General features: G+C 41.1%; 3 protein-coding genes across 3 annotated transcripts; 1 reads left to right on the forward strand and 2 right to left on the reverse strand.

Moving 5' to 3' along the window:
• Positions 1-1,194: 1,194 nt before the first annotated feature.
• leng8 (leukocyte receptor cluster (LRC) member 8) lies at positions 1,195-11,218 on the reverse strand. Its single transcript, XM_031852940.1, has 15 exons — positions 10,857-11,218; positions 10,115-10,250; positions 9,805-9,969; positions 9,540-9,620; positions 8,373-8,793; positions 7,881-8,052; positions 7,629-7,799; positions 7,180-7,413; positions 6,930-7,088; positions 6,507-6,801; positions 6,169-6,270; positions 6,006-6,074; positions 5,794-5,923; positions 5,476-5,683; positions 1,195-5,384 (listed from the first exon to the last, which is right to left on the reverse strand). Exons 1-15 carry the CDS (start codon positions 10,895-10,897, stop codon positions 5,222-5,224), a joined length of 2,547 nt encoding a protein of 848 aa, XP_031708800.1. The 5' UTR covers positions 10,898-11,218; the 3' UTR covers positions 1,195-5,221.
• Positions 11,219-13,583: 2,365 nt separating this feature from the next.
• On the forward strand, positions 13,584-16,469 carry cdc42ep5 (CDC42 effector protein (Rho GTPase binding) 5). The gene is made up of 2 exons (XM_031852962.1): positions 13,584-13,712; positions 14,674-16,469. The coding sequence occupies exon 2, from the start codon at positions 14,676-14,678 to the stop codon at positions 15,585-15,587; it is 912 nt and encodes a 303-aa protein (XP_031708822.1). The 5' UTR covers positions 13,584-13,712; positions 14,674-14,675; the 3' UTR covers positions 15,588-16,469.
• Positions 16,470-16,681: 212 nt separating this feature from the next.
• grwd1 (glutamate-rich WD repeat containing 1) lies at positions 16,682-23,599 on the reverse strand. Its single transcript, XM_031852957.1, has 7 exons — positions 23,377-23,599; positions 23,147-23,264; positions 19,358-19,523; positions 19,048-19,258; positions 18,604-18,749; positions 17,758-17,949; positions 16,682-17,263 (listed from the first exon to the last, which is right to left on the reverse strand). The coding sequence occupies exons 1-7, from the start codon at positions 23,597-23,599 to the stop codon at positions 16,955-16,957; spliced, it is 1,365 nt and encodes a 454-aa protein (XP_031708817.1). The 3' UTR covers positions 16,682-16,954.
• Between the last annotated feature and the right edge of the window lie 207 nt (positions 23,600-23,806).

Below are 23,806 nucleotides of genomic sequence, written 5' to 3' on the forward strand. Positions count from 1 at the left end.
TCCTTCTTTTTCCCATCAGTCTAGCTCTTCTTTATTTTCTTTCCTCTGTCCTGCTCTGGACCACTGTAGAAAACACACGCACTGTGTGTATATATATATACGTATATATACAGTATATGTGTGTATACATGAAACTAATCTCAGTCTGTCTTCTATTATATCTATTCTCTGCATTTTCTGACCTAAATTCAATTGTTTCATTCTTTTATTTAGTAGGTGTAGTTGTTGCATCTTTTCTCCCTGAGTGACTGTAATCATTGCCTTTGGCTTTCTCACTTGCATGATTCATAATTCTTCTCTCATTTTCTCTTCTACTCCTACATACTACGTAGCTCTGGCTTTATTTTCTTATCATTGTATTAGTTTTTCTCTCTCTGCATGTTAGTGCTTAGTTCTCTCTGTCTTCTGCATTTATGTTTATAATTCTTAGCTACAGTTTTGCTGCCCTACCTTTGCTCCTCTCTCTTTCATCAGCAGTTGTTGTATTTCTCTTAATAGTTTATTTTTCTTTCTTTGAAATGGTTTCTCTCTCTAAACAGCCAGTTGGCTAAATGCGTATTTCAACAAATTGTGTACTTTATCGTATTTGGAGGCATGTATAATCATGCTTTCATTGGTGGTTTATGCAGAAATGTCTTCCTGTTAATGCAATTTCTAAAGTTCTCAACTTTCTATTTTTCCCGCTGTTCTTGTTTCCTACTTGTGTAATTTTCCCTTTCAAATTTAACTGCATGAGCTCAATCTGTTGTTTCCTCCCTTTTAACAAATTGCATGTAGTTTCACATAGTATTCATTTATTTTACACTAATTCTTTATCACTGCTGTGACATCTATCTTTTCCCTGTAATTTCAACTCTTTAAATTGTTTTTAGCCCCCATCATGAAACTCCAACTCTTTTCTTTTCCAACTACATTCAGTTCACTTTGATGTTCTTATACCTCCGATAAAAACGTCAATCATGCTGTAAACATAGAAACACCTTCATTGTGTCAAGTAACCAAACTCATCTTAGTTTTAGTCTTTCAGTCACAGGAGCCTCTCACTCGATATTTATGACATTTCTTAATAAAAAGTCCATCCAGAACTTGATCCCTGAGTTCTATTCCTTAACTTGTACTTTTGTTTTATCCATTCAGCTAAATATGTGAATACAATCCGCCAGAATGCTTTGTGTGATTTAAAAACACTGGATGCACTTTATACTTGAAGTTTATTAGATTTTTTGTCAAAAATATATATATATATACAGTATTTACAAAATGGCAGTTTATCATGTCAGATCTGTAGATGGGGAGGAGGCATTGCAGATAAACCTTCAGCTTCAGTTGTTAGTGAGCCGCAACAGAAACTATTGAAGCATTTCAGACGCCGTATAATACTTACTAGCGAGAGTGACTAATTGCACATGGCAAACAGCCACAAACATACTCGACATAAAAGGAAACGAGAAGGATGAGGAGAGAAGAATTAATGGTTAGAGATTTGTAGGAGAGGACAGCATGCAGGGAGGGTAAATAAGAGAAAGTGAGAACAGAGAGAAGACTAATTCAAATGACAGGAGAACAGCAGAGGTGAGGGACATGGGGAGTTCTACCAGCAAATATCAAGGAAGGAGTTACAAAGACTGATGGGAGGTATACAGTAACATGGGAGCAAAAAAATACTGAAAACATGACTCGGGCATCGGAGAGGAAAAACCAAACATCCAAAATGAAAATGTGTATCGTTAGTTGTCTGGAGTGAGTTTTCTACGAAAAAAAAATAAATAAATAAATTGAACATCCTGGGCTGTATCAATGCTGAAGACCTGAGACATCAGATGTACACACTTTAACCATGTGTAAACAAATCTTAGGACGTAAACCAAAGGCAACAAACCACCATCGATTAAGATCAGTCACATTAGAAGAAACCAAAAGGTAATTTCTTAGCACGGGAGCACGCACCAGCACTTCTCAAATAAGGAACTTTGCCTAAAGACGACTGCGTACTAAGGAATTTTGTTTTCTAATCATACTAAATGTTAGTGAACTTTGAGGATAACATTCTGTATGTCCAGACACACTTTTTAGACGAGGATCACGCTGTCAAATATAAGATCTACTGCAACTCTAACAAACTCAAGTTGTTCAGTCCACCGTTCAAACCCCAGCCAAATTAATCCCAAATATTAATAAATAGGGTGAGAAAAAAAAAAAAAAAAAAAAAAAAAATTTAAAAATCTTAAATTACAAATTTACCAGTAAACGACCGAAGGAACATTATTTGAAAAAGTATAAATGCGTCTGAACAAACAGAAAACAGCAAAACATGAAGACTTTGTCAATCCTCAAATATGGATTTAAAAACTAAACATGTATCACATCGCACAGAAAAACATTTCAAATATTTGGGTTAGCAGCAAAATCAACATTCTCCATATTTCATTGTGTAAGGCTCCCATGTATTTCATCAGCTGTGAGGCTTCAACGTGAGTCAAACCAAGACTTGGATCGCTCACTATTCACTCTCTCCGGCTGGCGTCTGGAGGTGGTTCGCCCACTTATCACTCCAGATGCTCCTGCAACGCAGCAGTGCTACGAGCTGAAGAATGAGAGGTCTGGTGACGTGTGAGAGAAAGGTTTTGGGACTGGGGGGGAGGGGGGGGGGGGGGAGTAAAGAGGACAGGGGATCAGGTAAATGAAGGGGAAAGAAAGAAAACATGTTGAGATCGTTGTCATTACAAAATTAACTTCATTCCTTACTGAAATAATGGTCAACAATGGAACACTTTTACCAACAAATTAACAAGTCAGGTTCACAAGAGTATTTTGTCAATGCGATGTAAAGCTATCGTTTTGTGGTAGGTGTTAAAATGTCATGTTTAGCAATAGTGCTCCCAGTATATAGATCGGCTTTGCGTTGGACAATCTGCAAACAGTTTTTGTCTGAAGGGACAATTTAACAACCATATTTGTTATGTCACTGGGAATTGAGCATGATATCCCACCACATTGAAGAGCCTGTGTGAATATGTTCAGGCTGTACTGGCAGAAACTAGCAGTTATGAACTCCACCACTACATCCTCTCTGATGACATAGCATATAACCCAATACAGACCTGTCTGCATTGAAGTTTAGTTTTCACATAAATGGTTTTAAAGAGTTTTGCAAAACCCAGAAAAAAAAAAAAAAAACAATATCACACTTACCCGTGTGTCAACAAAAAATCTACCCTAGGCACTAATTGAAAAGAAATCACAGCAGTATCATACAATATTTACAAAAATATACTCTGTAGACAAGTAAACATGTAACTTGTACAGCCTTAAAGTCTTAAATACCTCAAGCTCAATGTTTCTACAGTGGGAATCAATACGGTTTATAGAAAAGATCAGGAGGAATGACATCAACCTGTTTTCAATTCCAGCACAATCATCCTAAATGAGGACCCAAACGATAGATAATGGTGGAGAGCAGAACAAAGTTTAGTCAGTGTGAAAAGTTCCGTTTGTTTCTGACATTTTCTAATCACTATTTCAAGTATTGTCACATATTTTACCAATTATCACCTAAAATAGTGCACCACCACCTATCGTATTTTAAGTCGTGAAAAGCACAAATCTCTCGAAGATAAATGGCCAAAATCCTCAACTACAACACCACTGTTTTGAACTTCGAGTAAATGGGCTACAATCGCAGCTTTTGTTTGAGAAACTTCTATCATAACTACTGAGAAATGGACATAAAAGCACTCAACTTTAATCTTCCTCTTTATTACATTACGGTCTAAATCAATTTGAAATACTTTAACATATAACATTCAGACAGCACAAGTACATGTGCAGTAAATTTAAAGTCTTATTGCTGCCATTTTGGGCATTTTAGGATATTGTCAAATTTCTCCCTCACCTGTCCAATATCAACATGTAGATAAAAACCTGCGTTGCAGCTCAATAATTATTTTACTAGGCCAATACTGCTGTCCAAAAACACAAGACGTATAACATTTAACACAGAAGACGTGTGAGGCAACATCTCTGCTGTGCCGTCATCCACCTCCTTCCAGAGAAGTCCCTTTCGCTTACCAGCCAGCTGTAGCATACAAACCACTCATTATTCCTTCTTGCAGCAGGTTTTCCGCTGATGATCCAGCACGCAGACTTCACCGTTAGCTGCATTTAAAGATGGCAGCTTAGCTGCCACTGTTTCTTTGGATAAACAGCTGGTGAAGTTAAGATGGCCAACATGGATGATAGACGGGCTTCATCGCTTTGCTGTGCTGATCAGGGTCTGCTGGACTCCAGGTGCTGCCAGGACTTAAACCAGAGGACGATGAAAGCAGATTCTCTGTTTGATTCTGGAGATGGAGCTCAGCTCTGACGGTACGGAGTGAGGAGATGAAGAACACCTGCCTATAAAAGTCAATGCTCATCAGATTGAGACGTTTCCCGAAAAATGGCCACCCATTTCATGACTGTGACCAGCGGATGGATACCGCTTCATTAAACCAGGAACCAGACCTAAGACTTCAGTCCATTGCTCCATTACACGGGCTATTTGAGGGAACAGGATGCACAGCTAACTGTAGAACCTTGAGGAAACCAGGCGCAGGATAGGATATACAAACCACCACCTCTTCTTCTTTCAGGCAAACTGCTGGCTTCTTCTCACCATGTTGTCTCACAGTCTCTAAGAGGAATATGTCGAGTTGACGTGAATCGGTAGGCTTGTTGTCAAACAGCAGAGAGCTGGATAAATGACTTGAAGAACAGCTGTTTGTATTTCTCTTTTGGTTGACAAGGCTTGATTCTTCAGGTGTTGGAGCTGTTGACTTGAGGAAGGAAAAAACATAACAGAACACTGTTAGCTTTGACATCTGATGGTGGTTACGGAACAGGAACCTTGAGGGCGCCTCCCTGATCTGCTTCTGTGACTCCTGGGGCTCTAAATGCTGAGACTACATGTTAATCCCAAATCTAAACTGTTCACTCACTTTTCTGGCCATATCAATGTAGAGCGATAACTTGGGCATTAGGCTAACCTACAATATTTGAGTGACAGTGTGTGTAAACTCTTACATCTGGAATCTGCAGCATGTATCTTTCTATATACAGTTGTTAGTTTGCCAACTTCCCTATCTGAATAGACTGAGGTGTCTGATGTGCAGTACATTAAATATGTAAGGCTCCATGATAATCCCTTAGCGTCTCCCTTCATGGTGCTAAGCCCCCCCCCCCCTCAGGACGCAGCCAAAGCGGCTGTGCTGGCCTTGCAGTCTATCTTATCGGGGTCACTAGGGTAGAAGGTGACACCTAGCCCAGTAAGATAGGCCATACAGGAGTCTAAACAAGAGAAGCCCAGATTGGACTGCACATACTGCACCGGCAAGTCGGGCCTGAACCTGCAGAAGAAACAGAAAAATGGAAATCTCGTAAGTTATGAGGACCTGAAACGAGGACCAAAATGTGCAAACTTTCTGAAACTTTACTTACGTTTTGACTATGGCCCAAAGTGCAATCTTTCTCTCCCTCTCTACAAACTTGTCAATTAGGTATGAAGCCATACGCGGGGCTTCCTTGTACAGCTTAAAGAAACGGCGATAGTTTCCTAACGCCCAGGCAGCACGGAGGGCTAGAGCATGAGACACACACACATCTGCCCGCAGTGCTGGGGTCAAGTAAACCAACTCAGTGGTCAGATCTGGAAGGGAAGATAAATGGTGGAAGTTTAATTAGGAAGGAAAAGGAAGAGGGTGAGAATGTGTATGCGACGTGCGAATGCAGCTAAAAAAGAAAACCATGCGAGCATACCTCCAGAGTTCTTTGTGAAGATGTAATAAATCAATCTATATGCTGTAAACTCTCCAATGTTTTCTGAGGGGTTGTCCTTGTACAGGGCCTTCAGCTGGGTCTGGCACTGGTTGAACTCTTCATGGTCTCCCTGAAGACAAACATTCAGCTAGTATTAAACCATGTTAACACTTTCAGCTACTACAACGCGTAGAAAAGGAAAACGGATTCACCTTTTCCAGAGCAATGCGTGCATGACACTCGTACACTTCCACTGTGAACTCAGTACGAACTCCTTGGACCTGCATGACGGGGAAAAATAATCAAATTTAAAGAAATTCAAGAAACAACAAACCCATTGTAACATTGTTAAAATTATTGATGAACATTATATACCGTGAGGTCCTGTCGTATGGACTTCATCTGTTCACAGGCATAGGTGTAGTCCTGGTGGGTTTTCCAGTGGACTTTCACAGTCTGCAGAGACTTTCTCAGGACCTTGGGTAAAAACAAGTTCAGAAAAAGATCAATCTCTGGATCTTGACCTTCTGTGACGTAGAAAGATACATAAATATACTCAAACGGCTTCATCATATGTCATCCCTTTCTTCTCCCTTGTTTTATGCAATTTGCATGGTATTAAGTAAGCTTAAAAAATGACTTCAACACAGTGACAGAGCTCAAGAAACAAAAACATCATCTTAGGACTATAAAACTGCAGTGAGCATACTTACATGCACAGGGCGCACAGTGGAGGCGTCCGGGGCACAGGTGAGCCTCAGGTAGCACTTGGTGATGTCCTGGCATGTTCCCACAATGGGGCAGTCGTCCCAGCTGAGGCCTTCCTGGGTTCCATCGGGCAGGTCCAGGGAATTGATGGAGAGAACGAGCGGCTCTGAGCGAAGCTGCTTGTGGAAACGAGCGGCTCTGCTCTGCTTCTTGGCTTCTCTGTTGGGGTCGTGGAAATCCAGACCAGCATTACCCCCTTTCCTCTTCTTTCCAACGGCTGCATTGGAATCGTCCATGTTTCTGGGAGAACAAGTTAACAGGCCATTCACAAAGTATCCCTCTGTCATAGAGCAATAAAGTAGTAAGCCTTCTTCAAGAGCCGTAATTAATGAGAATAGCAGGGGCCTGATGAGAACATATGTATTTACCTCCTTCCTCTGTTTGCTTTCCCTCCTCTTCCTCGTCCTCTCTCCCCACGGCCTCTATCCCTGTCACTACCACGACCACGAGCACCTCTCTGACTGCGACGTGACAGCTGAGGTCGGAGGTCACTGGAGATGCTGCTGTCTGACTGCGAGCCGGAATCACTGATAGCATAGAGACACAAGACATTTCAAAAAAGAAAAGACAAAGGATGCCAACACTCACCAAAGAAAAGACAGGGAATCTGTGTCTTACCTGCGTTTGTGCCTTTGGTTGCTGCGGTCCCGGTGTCGGCCGTGGGATGGGGATGGGGAGCGGGAGGAGGAGCGGGAGGAACTAGAAGATGGACTCCTCTGAGAAAATATGTTCCTGTAGTGGCCCAGTCGGTGTCCACCACCCCTGCCTCTTGGAGACGCACCTACTGCACTTCCACCATCTGATGTCCTCTGGGATTGAATCGATTCCCAACGAGACAGCTTGACCTTTAGTCTGCAAGAAAACATAAATAAATAAGACCCAAATCCCAATTTGCAACTATTCAGATCCAAGAAACGCATCAAGCAAGATCGTTGCAGTGGAACTTATTGAAAACACGTCAAAATATAGTTAATTTATGTTTGATTTGCAACGTTCACGTGCATTAGTTTAAAGAAATGTCAAAGCTTAGATACAACAGGCAAACACTAATCAACTACTAAACTCACTCTGGCAATGGCTCTCGATTCCAATCAATAGTGTAAGCAGAGCCATCCTTCAGCCGGTCCTGCAGAACTTCCTTCAGCACCTTCTCTGTACGATCTTTATCTTCCTCCGTCTCACAGGCTGTAAAACAGCGCTGCACATATTCCTTCATGGCTTGGGGCCAGTCCTGGGGTCTGGAGAGAAAGCATTCTAAGTCAACATATCATTCACGACTGTCGTCTTTTTTTAATCCGTAGTGACAGTCTAGTTCTCACCGTGTCTGAGCACCTCCGAGTGCAGCGCTGGCGGAAGATGGGGAGGAAGGATCTGGATTCACTCCTGAGGGCTGGTCGCCTGGTGGGAAAGTCTGATTGGACATCGGAGAACACTGAACCTGATAGGGCCTCTTGTGAATATTAAACTTTACTGAAGCTGAGCCAGGGGCCTCTGTGAGAAAGAAGACATAAAATAAATATGATTAAGAAATGAATACTAACATTTTTTCTTCTTTGTTTCTAGCCTTTGGTTAATTTTTTTTTGGATATATCTGGCTTCAAAATGTTGAGCAATAACATTGGTCCTGGGATCATCTTTTAAAAATCACAGCCCCCTCTCACATAAAGCTCCTCCTAATGGGATGCTCCTGATTGGTCAGTAATCAAACACAGATGTCTCCGATTGGTATAGACAACTGTTGCTCAGTGAAACACCTGCCTACTTCTACTTGTTATGAATCATCAGCTTCTTCAGAAAAGAGCAAATCTTACGTTTCATGCGGTGCCACAGTTGCTGTCCTTGTTTTTGGTTTTTGTTTTTGTTGGCCTCTCCTCTGCCGAGTCCGGGTACATACTGGCCGGGCTGCTGTGAGGTGTTCTGAGGGGGCTGATAGGCGTTCTGGGCCTGGAAGCCCTGTCCATAGTTGGGCCTTCCCTGGGAATGATTGTAACCTTGCATTTGGTTGGAGTCACCGGGAGGGTATTGCATGGAGTTATTTGCACCGTAAGCATTTTGTGATGGAGAAGGGGGGTACTGGGAGTTGGGTGGGGGAGCAATTGGTGGGGGTGGAGGAGGAGGGGGTGTCTCTGAGGTGGTTGGGCTCTGGGGTGGCTGGGGAGCAGCAGGGGGAGGAGGTTGTGATTGAGATGGGTATCCAGGGGACTGATCTTCCATTCCAGGCACTGGAGGAGGCTGTAAAAACAAAAGATGAAAACAATAGCCATTTTAGCAACAAATTAGTTAATCTAAACAGGGTTGCTGGTCATATCCAGTAACCCCATGTCCAGGCATTAGTTTGTCAGGTGCTCAAAATTTTAAAAAGGGTCAGTGTTAAAACCTCATCCATTATTAGTCCAGCTATTAGTTGATATTCTTACTGTTTATTACTTATTTATATTACTTGTTGCTCTTGTTTTTTTTTACTCTGTATCTTGTGTGCACTGTCCACTTTGCTGCTGTGATCCTGTGAATTTCCCCACTGCAGGACTAATAAAGGATTATCTTATCTAGGTCCGTTATTATCACAGAACGGCACGCGTATTTGTCCTGAACCTGCACAGGACGTTCGGTTCGCCCTGTGATCCGACTACACGCAAATGTGTGGAAAAGAAGCTATAAGCTAAGTAATGTGACACGGCAAACCGTGTGTTAGTTGGTGTGTACCCACAACTAAGTGTTTTGTCCTCCCCTATCTCTCTATCCTATTGACAACATGCCAGTATTTGAGTGCCTTAACTGTTGCAGTAAGAATTGTGGCCAATTAGCCACTGTTGAACATAAAAAAGGCTATTCAATGTTTCCATGCTGTACAGAAAACTTGACCCGAAAACCGAGGTACAACCTGAACCATGAATCTTGTGTACTGTTCCACTCCTAGTTACTATACATTCTATGTAACTAAGGAGTGCATGAATAACTACAAAATGATTGTGATGTACCTGTCCATTAGAGGTGGGAGCTCCCGGGTAAGGCCCTTGGGGTACACCATACTGATTTGATGGATATGCTGCTCCTCCATACTGGAAATACAAAGAAACTTGTGTTGTCATTGTAGAATCTCCTCCCAATCTCTGAGCATCAGATGTTATTTTGGGAGATACAGATGTATATACAAGCGTTGCAGTGCACAGTGTTGAATTCAACAGATTCATTTGTATGAAATGTTAACATTTTGACAAGAACAAAATCTATTTCTGTACTTACTGGACCCATGGGGTAGTAGTAATTATAGGGGTATGTGTATCCAGGGTACTGTTGCTGAGTCTGTTGGTACCATGGATAGTACTGTTGCTGCTGCTGCTGTTGTTGTTGTTGTTGTTGCTGTTGAATGGCAGCCGGTTCAGTCACTGCTGGCTGAAACTGACCGGCCTGAAACGAGACACGTGCAAAAATAAGACTTGTTATTTCAATACAGAACAAATCATTTAGATCTCAAGTTGTTATCCGATCACCTAACATAAATGTAAAATGCTAGGTGTTAAAAAGATAAAGACACAAAGAGATAAAAGCACACCTCTGCTGTGGCTGTCCGGTTGGCTTGTGCCGTTTTAGCAGAGGTCTGACTCGTGTTAATAGACGCTAGTGCTTGTCTTGCCTTCTCCCATTCTGGGTTTTCCTGAACCTGGCCATCTCCAGCTCCACCATAGGACCTGCCATCAACCAAAGAACAATTGTGTTTTAAGTATTTATACACTTTGTATCTATTAGCACATGCACACACTTAAAAGTCTTAAGGTTGAGTAACACAATTAAAAATATATATTAATGGCAACATTAGAACTATATAGAAACAAAATCAACATATTAAAGATATATTCCAAAACAGTGTCGACAATAAATGCTTACGTCCGTCTAAACGTTTGCACCACGTTCACTGTGACCTACCTAACGTTAGCAGTTGGCTTGTCTTACATTTAACGGCTAACTAACGTTAATCGTTCAACGTTAGTATCAAAGCGTCAACGCTACGTTAGTGTGTAATGTTACTAATGCTAACTTCTACGTTAATGTAAATATAGTAACATTAAGCAGCTAACTTAATGTTAGCTGTGAACCAAACCAACGGCCTGTATGTAGCTAGATAAGGTTTACGTGATGCTAACACCCTCAGCTGAACTAATTATGATTAAGAGATTATAGCTAACCAAGACATCGCTACCATACCATACTATATATTTACGCTTTAGTCAAGCTGTAGCATATTTGTTTAATTTCCCAAGTATTGTGTGTCTTCTGTAGCTCAGAGTGCGACCTACCAGTTTGTTGTTGGGGTTGCTTGTGTCGTGTTGGCCGCCATTTCGCCACAGACTACTGTTAGCGTTAAGAGCTAACGCTTGGACGGTTGTTCGCTAGCTAAGCTAGCTGGCTAACGTCGTTAGCGTTAGCTCTCCTGCTAAAGCAAAAAAAGGTAAACAAGATTAAATCTGTCTCGATGATTAACTGTTTAGAAAGACAGTCAGCCGACTGCCACTAACGTCAAACTAGCCAAACTGTAATATAACGTCCTTTGATTAAAGGTGCAAATTAACAAGTGAAGTGAACATTCGCATTCCTTCCTTCTTCGTTGACGACAAACTTGGTCTGGTTAGGCTGCGGAGATACAAAATGGCAGATAAGTAAAACTGGCTGAGTCAAGTGACGTTGTTGAGAAGATTTTTGTTGCCCAGAGTACATCCTCTCAGGCAAAGCGTACGCCCGTGTTATCCCCACCTTCTTTATCGCCCCCTACCGGCTCCACCAATCAAATACCGGTTTAACATTTAGGCCAGAGCGCTAGAGCCGTATTCATCTACTTGCCTGTCAATCTTAAGGAATGGTAAGGGAATGTAATGCCTGACAGGCTAAACACAGGGGAAAAAGTCTCAATGATCCGTAACTTTGCTCAAGTTGGTAGTGAAAAGGAAAATAAATTATTACTCTAATAACAAATAGAAATAATATTTAATAATATTTAATATACATACATATATATTATACATCAATTATCAGCATAACCTCAATTAATAGTATTAATATCAACATCAGGTGTTGTTAGTCCATGTGTTGCCAATATGACACCATCTGAGAAAAACATTCACTTTGATTGACTAATTGGTTGGGCAGCTATATATAATTTCAACCGATCAACTATACCATGAATTTTTTGAGTTTTTCGATAATCATAGATCTTGTACATACTCACATATTATGGTATATTGTTTTTCCTTACCTTCCTGTGAAGCACATACAGCTGCAGGATGTGTGTTTGTGTGACCTTGTGTGTGTGTGTGTGTGTGTGTGTATGTGTGTGTGTGTGAGAGAGAGAGAGAGAGAGAGAGAGAGAGAGAGAGAGAGAGAGAGAGAGAGAGAGAGAGAGAGAGAGAGAGAGTGTGTATTATAGAGAGTGGAGTCATATCCTGTCTCCCTCCCACAGCGCATCCCCCAAATTTATGCAAGCCTTTTTCAATGATGCAAATTATATTTTGCATCTGTTGTATGGTTCATAAATATGTCGCACAGCAATGAACAGGAGGGCTTACGATGTATTTTTAAAGATATAATCCTCTGCCATTTATAACTTTTTTGTTATTGAAAACGAGAGAGTTGTATTGCCTTTAAACACTGAGAATAAATACCATGACGTTGAAGAGAACTCAATGCCTTCCTTTAGAATCTCCATAAAACAATGAAGAATGTTTTATTTTTGTGGGCAACTTGATGTCAGCATGCACCGCTTTCAAATAAATAAAACACTGTATTTAGTGTAATTTCCAGACCATTTATCACAGTAAATGATATCATGTGGCTGCTGAATGAATAATTTGTCCCCATTGTTGTCTTGTCTGCTACATCATCACACAAATATGTTAAGCATTTGTGACAAGATCTCCCAAACAATGACTCACTACCCGGCACCATTGTGTGAATACCTGGTGTTTGGTAATGCTTCTGCTTTTTCTTTAACCCATGAGAGGAAGCTGGATAATACAGACTCTTAAATAGCATCCCCACACTCCTGTTGTTGATTAAAATTCAGGTTTGCTCCTTTTAAAAGTGTATTTGTTATGTATTGGTTGCATGAGGAAATGAATGGGGTTAAATTTTACTATGCAACTGTCTCACAAAAGTATCATGATTTCAGTCACCTTTAAGTCAAACCCTTCATAAGAATTTCAGTGTGAAATGAAATGTGTCTGTCTTTAAAATGAAGCATAACTGTGGCCCAAGAAATGTTTTTAGCATGTACTGTATATATGTTATATTCTTTTCCGCAATCTTGGGGGAGTTTATGTTCTACAGCTAAAAACGTACACATACTTTAGGCTGAGTGCAGTATTTTAAACTCACAAATGCACGTTTTACTCTTGTTTGAGTATCCTTTGCTAAAAACCTACAGTGCTCAGCTGAAAATTAAATAAAAAAATCATTGTGTAAAGATTCACATCTTTAAGAGGAACTAATGGGCTCGGGGCTGATTACCACTAACATGGTGCAGTGCTGGTGTTGGTCTTTTCATGTAATTTGTTAACAATAATTTAAAAAAACAAACAGAATATGGCTATAGCCTTGTCATTTAAATAGAGATATCTGAAAATATAAGTGCACGGCTAATTGAATAAATTACTTATGAAAAATAATTAAAACATTTTAGAAAATCAAAGTGACAGAACTTTGACTCATGATTTAAGAATTTCAATTAAGCACTATTCTTCCAAAAAGACATACAATTAAAGTTGACATCATGGTAGTTACACTGTAATACTTTTTTTTCACATTGACTTCCAGTGTTGCTTTATACATTTATAAACTATGGCTCACAATTAGATTATATCATAACCTTAAATAAAGATGTTCTCTGTCTAGAAGCAGTCTCTTAGTCTCGTCCATCTATAACAAAAGTCTGGTAAAGTCAACTGATACTTTGATCCAGCTCGCCCCAATAACTGTCGCGTCACTTCCTCACCCCATGCCCATCCCTTTGGAAAAAAAGAAAAGAAAACTCACACAGACCAACGACGGCGAGAAAAAAGAGCGAGGGAAAAGTCGAGAGGGAAGCGTAAGTCAGAAAGCCAGATGGAAAAAGTTGGATACTGAGGAGCGAGCCAACCAAAGACCAGAATATTCCCTTTAAGGTAAGTTTGATATACTTTGAATGTGACGGTGACGCTCACTCAGGTCAATTGATTAGCGAACTTTACATTGATCTGAGCGGTCATGCTGCTTTGTCAATAAGTGTAACCCTCGCATGCTCTTCGTATAAGTAAAACATTATATATTTAAGTAATACAATAAGTCATCTACTTTAACTATTATTGGAAAAGTCTTGAGAATTGGGGTAGGCCTGTAAGCAAGCCCCCTCCCCTCCTAAATCTGATTCTCTCTCTCTCTCTCTCTCTCTCTCTCTCTCTCTCTCTCTCTCTCTCTCACACACACACACACACACACACACACACACACACACACACACACACACACACACTTAAAATAATGACTTCTCAAATGTATATTCTGGTTTGCAATATATGATGTTGATCAAGAAATTGTCATTGATTTGGCTTACTTATTCTGTAAGGCATTATCAAATGTATGGAGTAATATTTATTCACCTTACTGTCATAATAATTAACTTAAAATTTGGCCTTTTTTCATGCTGAAATCTCAATTTAATAACAACCAAAAGTAGCAGAGATCAATGGCTTTGGTGCTATAGATCCAGTTTATTTTTTGTGGAGAAAGTTAGTCTTGTTTTTGTCCGCATATACACACCCCTAAGGCCAAAGAAAAGTATGTGCTAACGTTGCATGAGTGTGTTTCAAGTACAAGTCTCAGCATGGCCTTCACAGCCGCACCAGTGCCAAAAACGCTCATTGGTGTCCCACAATGTTGCTCAACATGGTGAAGTGTTGACACGGCCCTGTCTTATCATTAAGCTGGACTGTGGCTCCAGTATTTCCAGCTTCTTGAACAATTTCTGTATGACACTGTGATATGTCATTTCGGGGTTACAGCTATTCACCCCTGCTATCATGTACATTTAAGAATCGTCTCCCTGTTTTTTCCTCTTTCTTCCCGTCTTCCTCAATCTGCCTTCAGTCATGCCGCTGCACAAATCAACCCGGGCACCTCGCCTGGACCCCACCATGATCTCAGCCCCACTGGGTGACTTCCGCCACACCATGCACATTGGGAGGGGAGGAGATGCCTTTGGGGACACCTCCTTCCTGTCCACTCTGGGCCCGAGCTCTGCCAGCCCCGACCCTGGGAGTCCAGGGACGATGCCAGCTGCCGACCCTCAGGTGGCAGTCAACCACAGCGATCTACATACAGACGCTCCAGGAAGCCCTCAGAACAATGAGCTTCAGCACTCTGAGTCAGTGTCTTCATTTGACCTGGACCTGGATCTAGGCCCGTCTATGCTGGGAGACGTACTAGGGGTGATGGACGGTTTGGGGTTGGACTCCAATGAGGAGGATGTGTTCAATCCCAAAAGTAGCACATCCTCGGTGGAAACGAATCAGGGAAAAGGGGCCGTGGAGATGTCTGTGAACATGCAGAACGAGCTGAATGGGAAGAACTTGGTTGGGTTGGATGGAAACCAGGTGGGAGACGGCAGGATACCAGACGGGAATGGGATCAAGCAAAAGGGGTTACGACCAAAAGTGCGATTCAGTGACAAACGAGAGGAGATAATTCGGCAAGCATCTGAAGAGGAAGAGGGTCAAGGGTTCGACTTCCAGGATGAGGATCAGTTGGCGTGTCGCAGTCCAACGGCGGGTGAGAGCGTAGTAGGTGGAGGTGAAACCGAGGTCACCAATCACAAAGTAGATTTGCCACCTAGTCCGGCCTCGTCACATAACTCTGAGTATGAAGGAGTCACCCCATTGGACAGGAGGAGGGTCGACAGCTGCCAATCAGAGACTGATTCAGAGGAGGGGGAGGAAGAGGAGGAGGAGGAAGGGCGGGGCTATACATTTGAAGATGAGTTTGATGATGAAATTGGTCTATAGGGGACAGGTACAGTTTTCCCTTGAAAACAGATCTTTGCTGTCAAGTAAATCAAGTAAACTGTATTTTCATAAACTCATAACTTGAGTATCATTTGAATGGGAGGCAGAATTAACTGGATTTTATAAAAAAAAAAAGATTTACAGTTTGACGATGTTGCTCAACTGGAAAAAGCATTTCATGTTTTATTAGTAAGGGTAACAGATTTGCAATAGATTGTCATCTTGATCAGTGAAAGATTTGTTTTGTAGCACTTTGATTTTTTTCATTGACTTGGTTGCTTTGCTATGAAACGGACTAAATGAATGCTTGTATTGTTAATTTCAATTACTATTTCTGCCATCTGAAGTTCACACATTGAACTTTGTTATAGTGCCTTAAAGACAGCGTTTTTCTTACATTATTGTACTATGTGCTATATAAATGTCTTAATAATTATTTCTCATATTGCATGTTTTATTAGAATCTGTCTTCTCTTGATGTTTAATGCATTTGACGAACTTTATGGTTCCCAGAGACATTGTCAGAAAATAGTTGTCCTGTGAATAATTAATTGAATTTATCACATTCCAAGTCAGACAGTGTGCACATCTGTTCACATCTGTTTTCAAGTAGCTAAAGCTTTTCTGTGGGCTGTGGGGCTGGACTAATACTACAATGCAAAGACAATCATGGGATTTAAAGGTCAATTGTAAATCAGGACCAGCGGTGTATTTTGTACATGTTTGCTTGTATTTTGAAAAAGTATTTTATTTCATAATGCTGTAAAAGGGAGATACCATTATGCTCTGTTGAAAATGCTGGTTCAAACATAATTGTTATCCTGTCGTTTAATAAGGATTACAGTGAAAACAATAAAACAATTATTGGGATTTTAAAATATTCACCAGCCTTTGCTATGACTTCTATTTTCTTTTAAAATGTGTCCTGGGCGAAAAAAACAGAACTATATAAAGTATTCAGAGTGAATCTGAAGTTTATTTTACGTAGAGACACTTCCTGAAATAAAGTAGTTCTCTGCTTTCCTCCAAATATAAATGAAAAAAAAAAAAAATCTCCTATGAAAACATAAATTCCAGAAAAAATAAACCAAAAACAGTTTCTAATATTTTATTTTAAGCACGCAATAGGAAATGTGTGAAACATCCAAACTGTGAAACATCTGTGAAACATCCAAACTGAAAGATCAATAGTAAAGGTTATAACACCACATGGCGGCAATTTTGGCCAATAAATGTCCAAAAGAAGAATTATTACCTACAAAGCGTTATGTACATTATTACAAGTTCCTTAATGATGAAACATATTAGACATTACATGTGTACTACTTTGCATAAATGCAAAAATAACCCTTTCTCAAACACACACACTACACAGATATTGTCCTGAACACGTTGAATCCCGACAGAGCCGTGGAGACCATCACACCAGGTATCTGTGGGTGCCAGTGGATCTCCTTGATCTCCGACTGACCCTGGTGCAGGAACAGAAGCTGTGGGGGTAAGTCCTTCACCCCCTCCACTCTGGCACCCACATCACATGACTCCACGGACAGATCCCACTGGCTGACGACGTCGTCCGCTCCCGAGGCGGCGAACACACTCGAATCCACGGGGCTCCACTCAACAGACGTGATGGGGGCGCTGTGCTGCTTGAAATTCGCCACAGGCCGCCCGGTCTACAGGTAAAGGTGGAATAAGAGGTCTGACAACTCTTCGTCCCGTGTATGATGCACATTCAGGCTATACAAGTATTAATCCTAACATGAAGGTTTATAAATATTTGTATTGTCTGCCTTTTGTTCCAACAAGACATTAACAGGGCGTATAGGAGTGTTCTTTAAAAGGCAAATTAAAAATTGGTCGCGGTATTAGGAGGATGGCGACTGCGGTAACGACACACTATTGTGTAACAGGCACAAAATGGAACAAATGTTATTAGTTAGGTGCGGCCACGCTGTGCAGGTGTTTGATTATCTGATGGTGTAACTCTTCAAGTACTGTTTGTCTTGTAGCAGGAATGGTGGGTTACTTTGTTGTGATGACACTCTTCAATCAGTAAGATCTTCAATCTGTGTCATACCTAAACAAGTCATAACTCATAGCTGTGCAACAGTCAAGAGAGAAATGGTTACTAACATTATGCAAATTATAACGTTGTTGTTTTTTTTACCTTAAACTGTCGAAGGTCCCATACTTTCAGAAGCCCATCGTCCCCTCCTGACAGGATGAAGGGTTCGCTCCTGTTCCAGCTGATCACATTGATGTCTGACGAGTGAGCTTCGTTGGCTGAAAGCATTGAATTGGGCGGGGCACGAATATCCCAGATACGAATAGACTGGTCCACCGAACAAGATGCAAAAACCTGTGGAAAACAAGACAGTACAGATTCTGTATGTATCCAAAACAAGACTTAATTAGTCTTTCCAAACAAGGAACTCCGTTGTATTTCTTGCAAAACATTCTGTTTTAAGAGTGTGATATTTCCATGTTCATAATTTGTGTTTTTAAAGCACTTTACAAACCCTTCTACATCGATAAATTAGAGCCAACACCAGTTAGGTTGCACAAAGTCCCAGTGTACCCACATAGAAGCATAAAGCTAACCTCAATGTGAGGCTGCAGGACTCGCATCCACATACCACAAACTAGTTTGGTCACTAGTTAAATGGCACATTTTAGTCTGTTTCTTAGCTGTGATGGCACCTAGCTCCAGCGTTAACAGGTCGTGTTTTGAAAGTCAACATGGCTTCATTCATTCCTCTCACCACACCCTGTTCTTCCATCCCAACACCTGTAAAGCACCATTATACAACATCATTGAACAGTGTGGAGAAATTCATCCTCTACATGGCAAAGAGGATACCAGAAATGCATGTCAAATCCTGATATGAATGTCGAATACTTTGCATGTACTTTGCAAACCCACACAAACGGATAGATCCAAGTCGGCCCACTAAAGCTTCATCTGCGGTACCTCAGTCTAACCCACTACGTCAGTATTTTCCTACAAACATACTGTAGCTTCAGTCGGCGACCACTGCAGATCCTCGATAGACTTGCTGTGGGAGCTAAAAGGCCGTTGGTCAATCTGCCATGAAGTCCCTCCCTCTCGTGGCTCCCACACATGGATGTTCTTTTTGCAGTCTCCACTGACAAGACGACCTGATATAGTACAAACAGAACACTTCAGCGTTTGGTTGACAGACACACACATCTATGCTACAACACTTCACCTCATCCAATCAGAACTGTCTGTAAAACATGACCTATATACATATAAGTTCGGAGTAAAGCAAAAAATAAAAAAATATATGTGTTCTGAGTGATGTCACAACACACATTTGAATGATTAAAAAAATAGGCAAGTGTATAAAATTAGGTCTCAAAATCTAAGCATGTAAGCAAGAAGTTCGTCTCTTTTTTATCTCTAAATTCCCTTGCAGGTCAAGGAGACAGTTACCAGGTACTGTAGGTGACCAATCAACAGCAAAGCCTTCAGCCATGTGTCCTGAGAAGCTGAAGAGAGCCGTGGCTTCCTTCTGCTGTTTGATGAAAGTTGCCATAGCAGCAGAACTGTGCACGGCTTCCAGCTGAGGTTGGAGGTCAAATATTTCTACCTGTCCCTTCTCTGACCAGACGGCAGCCAATGACTGCTCCCCACGTCGGGTCACCTGGAAATTCAGAAGCAAAATGAGTCATTAGGAAAGTTAAACATGTTTCTGATACAGGAGTTCATGTACAAGTATTGCCTAGAAACCGACACAACATACTCTGACTCTGTTGATCCCTCCATAGTGAGCCATCATGGCCAGCTCCATCTTTGGCTTCTTATCTTCATCCTCATCATCTTCGTCATCACTTTCTTCATCACTGCTTTCTTCCCCCTCTTTGTCTTTCTCTGTTCCGTGAAGGTTATGCATGCGTATGACGAGAAGTCTGCAAGAAAGTGAAGGGATGCATTTTAAGAGGATGTAGATAACACATGCTTGCTATATTATTTCAGAGTATGCAGAAGATAGCAAACTACTGAGGAGATAAGTATGTTCTCTGTACTCAAGTGCTGACTTTCAGTTTGAGACAAAATAATCTTAAGGGTGGTTCTTGAGAAGGTTTTCCATTAACCATTAACTGACCCTTTGAAAAGGAAGAGTCACGACTGAGTGGATGATGTCAAAACAAAACTGAAAGTGTGCAACACAAAAAAACAAAAACCATTGGACTGTGAACTATGTCCTGGTGCATACACTTTCAAAATGATCGAACAAAAGCTTTCACACAATAATATGCGCTGCCAGTGACGACTGTTTTAACACATTTTTATCAGTTATTTGTATTTAATACCCCAAAATTATACTGACTATGAATAGGGAAGAGTGCTGATGCAATCTGCCTGTGTGTTTGTTAAACATGTGGGCTTTCCTGTTGATCTAGCTCTAAAGAAACAGCAACTAAGAGGCTCATTACAATGTTTAAGATTTCCTGTTAATGTGTTCTTAGATACAAAGATGTAGGTGTTGCTAGTTTGTTTTACCCCAAAGAGTGAAAGACCAATTCACAACCATCAATTAATAATTAAAATCAACAACAGTAATTAAACACTGTGCCTCTAATCATCAAAAGCCATCTAGAAACTAGTCACGTTTACAAGTTTGTATGCCGGACTACTAGGACACTACAGAATAACTTCAAATATTTGTATGTAGAGACACAATAAAGTATACAGACCATCAGTGTAAATAAACACAAATGTACATATCTGGTTTCATATTGTCAGTGCACTGTACCCGTCTTTGTGAATGCTGTCATTAATATGGAAATTATTCCCATCAATTCGTATGCAACCCGACCTGGACTGATAGATACCTTTATTTTTTAATATTTTTATGATCCATACTGGTAAACTTATTTTGGCATTGTATACATTTGAGGATTTGCACCTTATTGTTATCTTAACACCATTTATATTTGCATAAGTTGTATCTTATTGTATCTTTATCATCCACCTCATTTGACATGAACATAACATTAATATAAATGTTAAGACAGAATTCAACAGTTTTCTTTAATCTTCAATAAAATTAAAGACATTTATATTTAAATGTTCCTATAGCAAATATCCATGCTATGAATTCATACACAATTTCAGACTCAATGTTTTCCCTTTTATGTTCCTTCTGCATAAACCTTTGGACTCAAATGACCTTTCTGATCTTGGAGTCTTCGTCCCTGTTACAGAAAGTATTGTCTTATCTTTGAATATAGAGTCTAACAACAAGCAAAGTAATAGTCCGATAAAATTGCCGTTTCTCTTTGGCACATTCACAAAATTCCTTCAGTTTCTTCCAGATATTGTTTTGTGTTTAGTTCAGTTGATTTATTTTGCACAAATTAAACAAATAATTAAAAATGAACAAACATAACAGAGATAAATAAATATCACAGTGCAGGAAGAGGCACAAAATCCAACTGGGCTTATTTGAAACCTCCACCTACAGTTGGTACGGAAAGTATTCAGACCGATTTAAATTTTTCACTCTTTGTTTCATTGCAGCCATTTGCTAAAATCAAAAAAGTTCATTTTATTTCTCATTAATGCACTCAGCACCCTCAGCACCCCATCTTGACAGAAAAAAACAGAAATGTAGAAATTTTTGCAAATTTATTAAAAAAGAAAAACTGAAATATCACATGGTCATAAGTATTCAGACCCTTTGCTGTGACACTCATATTTAACTCACATGCTGTCCATTTCTTCTGATCCTCCTTGAGATGGTTCTACTCCTTCATTGGAGTCCAGCTGTGTTTAATTAAACTGATTGGACTTGATTAGGAAAGGCACACACCTGTCTATATAAGACCTTACAGCTCACAGTGCATGTCAGAGCAAATGAGAATCATGAGGTCGAAGGAACTGCCCAAGGAGCTCAGAGACAGAATTGTGGCAAGGCACAGATCTGGCCAAGGTTACAAAAGAATTTCTGCAGCACTCAAGGTTCCTAAGAGCACAGTGGCCTCCATAATCCTTAAATGGAAGAAGTTTGGGACGACCAGAACTCTTCCTAGACCTGGCCGTCCAGCCAAACTGAGCAATCGTGGAAGAAGAGCCTTGGTGAGAGAGGTAAAGAAGAACCCAAAGATCACTGTGGCTGAGCTCCAGAGATGCAGTAGGGAGATGGGAGAAAGTTCCACAAAGTCAACTATCACTGCAGCCCTCCACCAGTCGGGGCTTTATGGCAGAGTGGCCCGACGGAAGCCTCTCCTCAGTGCAAGACATATGAAAGCCCGCATAGAGTTTGCCAAAAAACACATGAAGGACTCCCAGACTATGAGAAATAAGATTCTCTGGTCTGATGAGACCAAGATTGAACTATTTGGCGTTAATTCTAAGCGGTATGTGTGGAGAAAACCAGGCACTGCTCATCACCTGCCCAATACAATCCCAACAGTGAAACATGGTGGTGGCAGCATCATGCTATGGGGGTGTTTTTCAGCTGCAGGGACAGGACGACTGGTTGCAATTGAAGGAAAGATGAATGCGGCCAAGTACAGAGATATCCTGGAAGAAAACCTCTTCCAGAGTGCTCTGGGCCTAAGGTTCACCTTCTAAAAAGACAATGACCCGAAGCACACAGCTAAAATAACAAAGGAGTGGCTTCGGAACAACTCTGTGACCATTCTTGACTGGCCCAGCCAGAGCCCTGACCTAAACCCAATTGAGCATCTCTGGAGAGACCTGAAAATGGCTGTCCACCAACGTTCACCATCCAACCTGACGGAACTGGAGAGGATCTGCAAGGAAGAATGGCAGAGGATCCCCAAATCCAGGTGTGAAAAACTTGTTGCATCATTCCCAAGAAGACTCATGGCTGTACTAGCTCAAAAGGGTGCTTCTACTCAATACTGAGCAAAGGGTCTGAATACTTATGACCATGTGATATTTCAGTTTTTCTTTTTTAATAAATTTGCAAATTTTTTCTGTCAAGATGGGGTGCTGAGTGTACATTAATGAGAAATAAAATGAATTTTTGATTTTAGCAAATGGCTGCAGTGAAACAGTGAAAAATCTAAAGGGGTCTGAATACTTTCCGTACCCACCGTATATCATATTACAATTGTACAATATTACAGAGATCATAAAATGAATATACATAAGATACGACTATGTAAAATTTTTGAAATAAAGAGTTTTTTTACGATTCTGGCAGTAGAGTCTCTCAAAACACCACAGAATCAGTGTTGACAACAATGTCAAATGATATAACATTTGACGTTTATAATAGTTTTATTAGAAAGTTAGTTCGTTATATTATTTAGTATTTTATCTTTATATCGTGCATTGTTTTAGTGTGTGTCCTCAGTGTTTTTTCTGACACCATTAACATAAATTATAGCTTCTGAACGTTGTTGCCTAGATACCATTATTGATGATACCTTCATGGAGAAGCAACACTCATAATCTCAAAAGCCATGGTGCTTTGGTCGAAGTTTGACAAATAATAAATAACAGCGATAACGTTGAACACACAGTATATTAATGACGTTTGTCCGGAGCGTTGTACCTGTTGCTCAGAGCTGTGTCCGCCTGTGTGCCCGCACAGAGCAGCATGGACAGAGGGAACTGCTCCCTGCTTTCTCCATCTCCATCTCTCAGGACGTCGAAGCTCAGACACGGAGCACCTGAACACGAACAGCAGTGAATACGTGCAGCTCCTGCAGGGTGACAACACTAACCAGGACACATCAGCGTGGCTAACTTGTTGTTAATAAATCGTGGTGGGCTACGACTTGCCTGTTTGACACTCGTGGTACATGCGGTACGCGGACCGGTCCATCTCCAGCTCCTCTCCGGGCCGAAGCGGCTCGATCCCGGGCACGTAGACTTTTCTATCTTCTCCTCCGTCCGCTCCTTCCTCCTCCATCTCTACTCCTTCATCCTCATCGCTGCCAGCCTCGTCCAGCTCCTCCATTTCGCCTCCTTCCTCGGCAAACGTGTCCTCGTCGGGCGCAGACATCTTGGCAGAGGCAGAGCGCGCTTACTTCCGGTCACGTGGTATAAACACGCTGCACTGTCAGCCCTCCCCAGCTGCCTCACTCCCCCCACCCTCACTCTCCCTGTCGCTTCCCCCCGGTTTACGGGAATTCAGCTGGCCCCTTTGGCGCTGGGCTCCACGCTGCCAGGAAAAATCAGACTTGCAAATATTTGTATCGGAAATTGCCCA

The sequence above is a fragment of the Anarrhichthys ocellatus genome, unplaced genomic scaffold (genome assembly GCF_004355925.1).
Source record: "Anarrhichthys ocellatus isolate YVR2014 unplaced genomic scaffold, GSC_Weel_1.0 scaffold13, whole genome shotgun sequence".
Taxonomy (NCBI): Eukaryota; Metazoa; Chordata; class Actinopteri; order Perciformes; family Anarhichadidae; genus Anarrhichthys; species Anarrhichthys ocellatus.